Source organism: Malania oleifera, chromosome 5 (genome assembly GCF_029873635.1).
Source record: "Malania oleifera isolate guangnan ecotype guangnan chromosome 5, ASM2987363v1, whole genome shotgun sequence".
NCBI lineage: Eukaryota > Viridiplantae > Streptophyta > Magnoliopsida > Santalales > Ximeniaceae > Malania > Malania oleifera.
The window spans coordinates 9432197-9440484 of NC_080421.1; the positions used below are offsets into that span (position 1 = coordinate 9432197).

An 8288-nucleotide genomic window follows, 5' to 3' on the forward strand; every position below is an offset into this window, starting at 1 on the left:
ACGAACTCCTATTGATGTTCCTTAATATAATTCATTTTCCTTCTTTTTTTTCCTTTACTCATTTTCTTAATTAATTTCAAAATTTAAATTTTCTAAGTCTCCAAAGTATTCTTATAAACAAGTGATATGATTTGGAACTAATCATTCTTATTTCAATTTTAAGATTTGGGCATTAACAGTTTGGAAACAGCATTTTTATACCTTGTGACTTTTAGTTTTAAGAATTATCTTTGAAGACGACAAAATTTGAGTGGCTCCAGTGGCCTGTGGGGAATGAAGCTCACCCTCTTATAGGATCTGTTTTTCCATTGATGGTCAACCACTATTGCCATAATACTTATTTTTATTTTTTGTATTTTTATATATATTTTTTACTTTAAATTGAAATTGGATCAAGTGCAAAATATGATTGAGCATGTTATCTTTGGATATTGAATTTTCATCAACTGAATCTGATAAAAAGACAACTAACAAAAACGAAAAAGCTGCGGCTGAATCTATCCTGACCGAGTAAGGGGAGCAGCAGTATACGAAGAAGACGAAATTGGAGCAGAGGGAGAAATCCACGACCCAAGGTAGAGATCTGGATTTTCTCCATATCCCCATTATTCATCCTTCTTCTTCAATCCGATCTTCTTCTTGATTTTCGTTTTTTCCGTTTAGTCTTTCTTCTCTATGGGACGCAGATTAATTTCGGAACAATCAAGCGCGAGTATCTATGGTCAGGCACAATTCTCCGTTAGTGCAGGTGACCCTGATAGGCCTTGTCTGCTTCTGCTGCCCCGGCATGTACAGCGCCCTCGCCGGAATGGGAGGGGGCGGCCAGGCCGACCCCACCGCCGCCAACAACGCCAACACTGCCCTCTACACCACCTTCGCCGTCTTCGGCATCCTCGGCGGCGGCCTCTACAACCTGTTCGTGTTGAATTCTGCAGGTGTGGAGCCGCAGACAGCCGCACCAAAACCAGCAACCATCTTTGACACTGGAGATGGACGGCCACCTGCTCTGCAGGCTTTGCTGAAATTGCAAGCCACCATATTTGAATATTGCTCCCCCCTCTTGTATATATATATGTGTGGGTGTGAGTGTGTAATGTGGTGTGTGCAGCAGAGAGTTGTGAGTGTGTGTATTGCAGAGTGCAGAGTGCAGAGAGCAGAGAGGTGTGATAGTGAGAGAGAGTTGAGCAGTGGCTCCTCCGTGTGTTATTTCTCCCAGATTATAGTGCAGTGGTGTGCTCCCGTGGACGTAGGTCAGTTTGGACCGAACCACGTAAATCCGGTGTTCATTGTGTGTGTTTGAATTTTTCTTTGTGCGTGATTATTACTCCAGGTCGGTTTATTGCCCAACAACTGGTATCAGAGCTTTGGTCGGAGTAAAAATAGCCAGATCAAGAAAAATTTCGGTTTTTTGAGCCCCTGTCCAGTACCTCAAAATTTAATTTTGAGGCTACCATCGAAGTCCTCTCGCCGAGACGAAGCCAACGGCAGTAACCGGAGCTCAAACAGAGCTCAGACGAAGCCGCACGCGTCCACACGCGCCGCCAACGTCCAAAGGACGTTCCCACGCGCCCTCACGCGCTCCCACGCGCCGGCGACAGGAAGGGAGTGGTCCTCACGCGCCCCCACGCGCCGGCGAACGTCCGGCGACCAGAAGAAGCTTGAAGACGCTGACGTCAGCGTCCACGTCAGCGCCGCGTCAGCCAGGCCCGCCACGTCAGCGCTGCTGCGTCAGCGCCACGTCAGCTCCAGTCAGCGCCACGTCAGCGCCAGTCATCTGCCACGTCAGCCGCCACGTCCACGCCACGTCAGCACCACGTCAGCGGTGGGCCCCAGTGCCACATCAGCAGTGGACCCCACAGTGCCACGTCAGCAGTGGGCCCCACAGTGCCACGTCAGCAGTGGGTCCCACGTGCCACGTCAGCAGGGTTGACCAGGTTTGACCAAAAGTTTGACCGTGTTTTTTGAAGCCATTTCGGGTCCGTTTTTCGAGCGGCTTAAGCCATTCCTAGGGTTTTCGACCGTTCCGGATCCAACCGTGCTGTCCGATTGAGCTAATTCCATCTCTAGATCAGTGAATCGAGATGTCGAACCAGAAAAGCTCTCACATCGAGATGTTTGACGGCACGAACTTCGGTTTCTGGAAAATGCAGATCGAGGATTTCTTGTTTGGTAAGGAGTTACACTTACCACTGATGGAGAAGCCAGAATCCATGAAGGAGAGCGAGTGGGAGTTGCTTGACCGAAAAGCCCTCGGAGTTGTGAGGATGACGTTGGCAAAGTCCTGTTGCCTTCAACATCAAGCACTTGACAACCACCAAGTCCCTTATGGATGCGCTATCGAACATGTATGAGCAGCCATCAGCCGCAAATAAGGTACATCTAATGAAGAGACTTTTTACCATGAGCATGTCTGCAGGTGAAAGCTTCAACAGACACTTGAATAATTTCAACGAGTTGTCGGATCAACTCGCCTCAGTCGGGATTACCTTTGACAGTGAGATCCGTGCTCTATTAATTCTCATCCAGAGGCCTGAGAGTTGGAAAGTTTTTTTAACTGCAATCAGTAGCTCTGCAGGAAAATCGAAGCTGAAATACGACGAGGTTATCAGCATGATTTTGACAGAGGAGATCAGAATGCAATCGAACAATGCCTCCACTTCAAGTTCAGCTTTGAATGTGGAAAGCCGAGGAAAGGGAAGCGGGCATGGAAGATCTAACAATCGTGGCAGATCCAGGACTAGGAGGTCCAAATCCAGAGATTCCAGAGGTACTCAGGACACAGGTTCTCAAAGCAGAAAAGTTATTGAGTGCTGGAACTGTGGAAAGACTGGTCATTACAAGAACCAGTGCAGAAGTCAGAAGAAAGATACGAGGGCAAAGACAGAAGCAAATATTGCTTCCGAGAACGATGATTTGTTGATCTGCTCTTTGGAGAGCAAAAAGGAGTCTTGGGTGTTAGACTCTGGAGCTTCATTCCATGCCACTTGCAGCAGAGATTGCCTGGAGGAGTATACATCAGGTAATTTCGGTAAAGTATATCTGGGCAATGATCATCCTTGCGACATTGCCGGTAAGGGGACAGTGAAGATCAAAATGAACGGGTCAGTATGGAAGCTGAAGGATGTCAGACATATTCCAGACCTGAGGAAGAATTTGATCTCAGTCGGTCAATTGGCAGATGAAGGTTATAACACATCTTTCATTGGTGATGAATGGAAGATTTCGAAGGGTGCATTGACAATTGCTCGAGGTAAGAAAAGTGGCACTCTTTATGTAACTTCCTGATACATGTATGTCTATTACAGTTGCTACAGGAAATGATGATAGCAACCTATGGCATCAAAGACTTGGACACCTGAGTGAGAAGGGACTCAGGGTGATGCACTCAAAGGGTAAGTTGAGTGATTTACAGTCGGTGAAGATTGACACATGTGAGGACTGCATATTTGGGAAACAGAAAAGAGTTAGTTTCCAGGCAAATATCAGTACCCCGAAGAAGGAGAAACTTGAGCTAGTCCATTCAGATGTATGGGGACCAACAACCGTTTCGTCTACAGGAGGAAAGCATTACTTCGTCACGTTTATCGATGATCATTCACGGAAGGTATGGGTTTACTTCCTGAAGTATAAATCTGATGTTTTCAATGCTTTTAAAAATTGGAAAGCGATGGTAGAAAACGAAACTGGTTTGAAAGTCAAAAGGCTGAGAACTGATAACGGTGGAGAATATGTTGACACCGAGTTCAAGAATTTCTGCTATGAGCACGGCATCAGAATGGAAAGAACTGTGCCAGGTACGCCTCAACACAACGGCGTAGCCGAGCGGATGAACAGAACGTTGACAGAAAAAGCCAGAAGCATGCGTATGCAGTCAGGCTTGCCAAAGATGTTTTGGGCACATGCAGTCAACACAGCAGCTTATTTGATTAATAGAAGTCCTTCAGTACCATTGGACTATTGCCTACCAGAAGAAGTTTGGAGTAACAAAGAGGTAAGACTTTCACATTTGAAAGTTTTTGGTTGTGTTGCATATGTACATATCAATGATCATGTCAGGGATAAGCTGGATCCGAAATCCCGGAAATGCACTTTCATCGGTTATGGTGGAGATGAATTTGGATACCGCATTTGGGATGATGAAAAACAAAAAGGTGATCAGAAGCAGAGATGTGATTTTTGATGAAAAGGTGATGTACAAAGATAGGCACACAGCTGAATCCACCGAACCAGTTCAGAGAGAACCAACCTGTGTAGATACGGATAATGTCCCAGAATGCATGGGAATACAACAGCAGAATGCCGAGAATCCTCAGGCAGAGGAACCAGTGGAGCAATTCGTCACACCACCGCCTCCTACTCCAGCTCCGGAGCTTAGGAGATCTACTCGGCCTCATATACCAAACAGAAGGTATATAGATTATTTACTTCTTACAGATGGAGGAGAGCCCGAATGCTATGATGAAGCATGTCAGGCAGGAGATGCGAGCAAGTGGGAGCTTGCAATGAAGGACGAGATGAAGTCCCTCACCTCCAACAGAACGTGGGAACTAGCTGAGTTGCCCAAAGATAAGAAGGCCCTTCACAACAAGTGGGTGTACAGAATCAAAGAGGAGCATGATAGCTCCAGAAGATACAAGGCTCGGTTAGTAGTTAAAGGCTTCGAGCAGAAGGAAGGAATTGACTACATCGACATTTTTGCACCAGTTGTGAAGTTGACAACCATCAGATCTGTTCTGAGTATTGTTGCCTCGGAGGGCTTACATCTTGAGCAGTTAGATGTGAAGACGGCATTTCTTCACGGTGATCTTGAAGAGGAAATCTACATGCATCAACCAGAAGGATTCTCAGAGAAAGGTAAAGAGAATTTGGTGTGCAGGTTAAAGAAGAGCTTGTACGGTCTCAAACAAGCTCCCAGACAATGGTACCGGAAATTTGACGGCTTTATGCACAGGAATGATTTTACAAAGTGTAACGCCGACCACTGCTGCTACTTCAAGAGGTATCAGTCTAGCTATATCATTCTGTTGTTATATGTGGATGACATGTTGATCGCAGGACCAGATATAGAAGAGATCAGGAAATTGAAGCAGCAATTGTCAATGGAATTTGACATGAAGGACTTAGGCTCAGCGAAGCAGATACTTGGGATGCGAATCTCCAGAGATAAGCGACAGGGAACATTGCAGCTATCTCAGTCGGAATACATTGGCCGTGTTCTACAGAGGTTTAACATGAGCAACGCCAAAGCAGTAAATACACCTTTGGCAGGACACTTTCGCCTCTCCAAGGATCAAGTTCCCCAGACTGATGAAGAGAAGGACTTCATGGCTAAGGTACCTTATGCCTCAGCCATTGGAAGTCTCATGTACGCTATGGTTTGTACGAGACCGGACATTGGCCAAGCAGTGGGAGCAGTCAGTAGATTCATGTCTAATCCAGGAAAGACTCATTGGGAAGCAGTAAAATGGATCTTCAGGTACCTCAAAGGCACTATTGATAAATGCTTATGTTTCGGCAAAGGAGACTTGAAAGTCAAAGGATATGTAGATGCCGATTTTGCTGGTGAAATTGATCACCGCAGGAGCACCACCGGATACATATTCACTGTTGGTACAACAACTGTTAGTTGGATGTCGCAGATACAAAAGATTGTTGCCCTATCCACTACAGAAGCTGAGTACGTAGCAGTGACAGAAGCTAGCAAAGAGATGATTTGGCTTCAGGGTTTGTTGACAGAGCTTGGGTTGAAGCAGGAGAGGAATGTTTTGTACAGCGACAGTCAGAGTGCGATACATCTGGCAAAGAACTCAGCATTTCATTCCAGAACCAAACATATCGGATTGCGTTATCACTTCATCAGATCTCTATTAGAGGATGGAGTACTGGCACTTGAAAAGATTCAAGGCAGCAGAAATCCAGCTGACATGTTGACAAAGGTGGTAACTATAGAGAAACTGAAGTTATGCTCAACTTCAGTTGGTCTTCATGATTGAAGACATACATGAGCACAACATTTGCATATACACTGGTTGAGATGCTGTCTCCACCTCCAAGTGGGAGATTGTTGAATTCTGCAGGTGTGGAGCCGCAGACAGCCGCACCAAAACCAGCAACCATCTTTGACACTGGAGATGGACGGCCACCTGCTCTGCAGGCTTTGCTGAAATTGCAAGCCACCATATTTGAATATTGCTCCCCCCTCTTGTATATATATATGTGTGTGGGTGTGAGTGTGTAATGTGGTGTGTGCAGCAGAGAGTTGTGAGTGTGTGTATTGCAGAGTGCAGAGTGCAGAGAGCAGAGAGGTGTGATAGTGAGAGAGAGTTGAGCAGTGGCTCCTCCGTGTGTTATTTCTCCCAGATTATAGTGCAGTGGTGTGCTCCCGTGGACGTAGGTCAGTTTGGACCGAACCACGTAAATCCGGTGTTCATTGTGTGTGTTTGAATTTTTCTTTGTGCGTGATTATTACTCCAGGTCGGTTTATTGCCCAACAGTTCGGTCCCCACCTTACCCTCTTCTTCGGCTGCTCTACCTACATCCTCTACGCCGGCTCCTTCCTCTACTACAACCACCACCGTCACCAGGCCTTTGCCGTCGTCGCTGGCGGCGTCCTGGGCATTGGCGCCGGCCTCCTCTGGGCGGCTCAGGGCGCCATCATGACGTCCTACCCGCCGCCCAACCGCAAGGGCACCTACATTTCTCTATTTTGGTGCATCTTCAACATGGGCGGCGTCGTCGGCGGCCTCATCCCCTTCGTCCTCAACTATCACCGCGCCGCCACCGCCGCAGCCGTGAACGACGCCACCTACATCGCCTTCATGTGCTTCATGTCCGCCGGCACCCTCCTCTCTCTGGCTATCCTGCCTCCCAGGCAGGTCGCTCGCGACGACGGCACGCGGTGCACCACCGTCACCTACTCCAGCGGGTCCACTGAGGCCTTGGAGATTCTGAGGCTGTTCCTCAACTGGAAGATGCTGCTCATGATCCCTGCTTCCTGGGCGAGCAACTTCTTCTACACCTACCAGTTCAACAACGTTAACGGGCTGCTGTTCAATTTGAGGACCAGGGGTTTGAACAACGTGTTCTACTGGGGGGCTCAGATGCTGGGCTCAGTTGGGATCGGATACGCTCTGGATTTCAGTTTCAAGAGTAGGAGGATGAGGGGTCTTTTTGGGATCGCCATTGTTTTCGTGCTCGGCACTGCTATTTGGGGCGGAGGGCTTGCTAACCAGGTCAAACACTCTGCCGCTAATCCCACGGAGAAGTTGGATTTCAAGGACTCCGGCGCCCGTTTCGCCGGGCCTTTTGTGCTCTATTTTAGCTTTGGGCTGCTGGATGCCATGTTCCAGAGCACCGTTTACTGGGTCATTGGGGCTTTGGCCGACAATTCAGAAACCCTCACAAGGTAATAGTAGTTATTTGAATTGAGATATTGTTTTCTTGGTGAAACCAAAGATCTCTCAAAATAGTTCTGTTCCATCATCAAAATCTCTGCTCGAGGGCCATATGTTGTATTTTGATTGTGAACAATTTTGAATTTGCAGGTACAGTGGATTCTATAAAGGAGTACAGAGTGCAGGAGCAGCGGTTGCGTGGCAAGTTGACAAACACAAGGTGCCATTACTGACCCAACTTCTTGTGAATTGGTCACTCACTACACTGAGTTATCCACTGTTGGCACTTCTTGTCATGTTAGCTGTTAAGGATGACAAAGAAGCCGATGAAGGAGCTGCTTTCCCATCCGCCGACCAAGCTCCTGCAGATACCACAATTGGTGTGCCAAGCAAGTGAAACCTATCTCATATTTTTGAAGGGCCAAAGCTATCATCCTTCTCCAAAAATGGGTCTCAAAAATCAAATATGAGTTGAGGTTGGACAATTTTTAAAAATTCATGGGACTTCTATAAAATTTTAAAATAACAGAAGAGGATTCTATGTTTTTGTCTAGCTTTGAGGGAGGTGAGAGCTTTTGCCCTGTTTTTAATTGGTTTGTAAAATAGATGATGGGGAATGGAATAATATAAAGAATTGAATGAAAAACATGTAGAAATTGAGACTTGTTTGTACATATAGTTAACTGTTGTTGGTTTCTTTCTATTTTCTCGTTCGCTTTTCCCCCTCCATTTAATTGGTATTCACTTGTTGGCACCAAGTTTTTTTGGGAAATGAATTTTCATTTCTGCCCTATATCATGGTACTATTATGATTTAAAAACAATATTTTAATAAAATCATTGCATTTTAGATTTTTAAAAATTAGATATAGGGTGTTAATCACAATAATTAATC

At 46.2% G+C, this 8288-nt stretch overlaps 1 protein-coding gene across 1 annotated transcript; it reads left to right on the plus strand.

Moving 5' to 3' along the window:
• Positions 1-456: 456 nt before the first annotated feature.
• On the plus strand, positions 457-8068 carry LOC131155504 (UNC93-like protein 1). Its single transcript, XM_058108700.1, has 4 exons — positions 457-575; positions 664-919; positions 6495-7405; positions 7545-8068. The coding sequence occupies exons 2-4, from the start codon at positions 719-721 to the stop codon at positions 7789-7791; spliced, it is 1359 nt and encodes a 452-aa protein (XP_057964683.1). The 5' UTR covers positions 457-575; positions 664-718; the 3' UTR covers positions 7792-8068.
• Positions 8069-8288: the final 220 nt, after the last annotated feature.

What these genes read in the sequence shown, in the direction of transcription:
- LOC131155504 (XM_058108700.1), top strand. Translation starts at nt 719, where the DNA reads ATGGTCAGGCACAATTCTCCGTTAGTGCAGGTGACCCTGATAGGCCTT. An exon ending in GCGGCCTCTACAACCTGTTC is followed by an intron (nt 920 to 6,494) that starts GTGTTGAATTCT and finishes ATTGCCCAACAG; the next exon opens with TTCGGTCCCCACCTTACCCT. An exon ending in AATTCAGAAACCCTCACAAG is followed by an intron (nt 7,406 to 7,544) that starts GTAATAGTAGTT and finishes TTGAATTTGCAG; the next exon opens with GTACAGTGGATTCTATAAAG.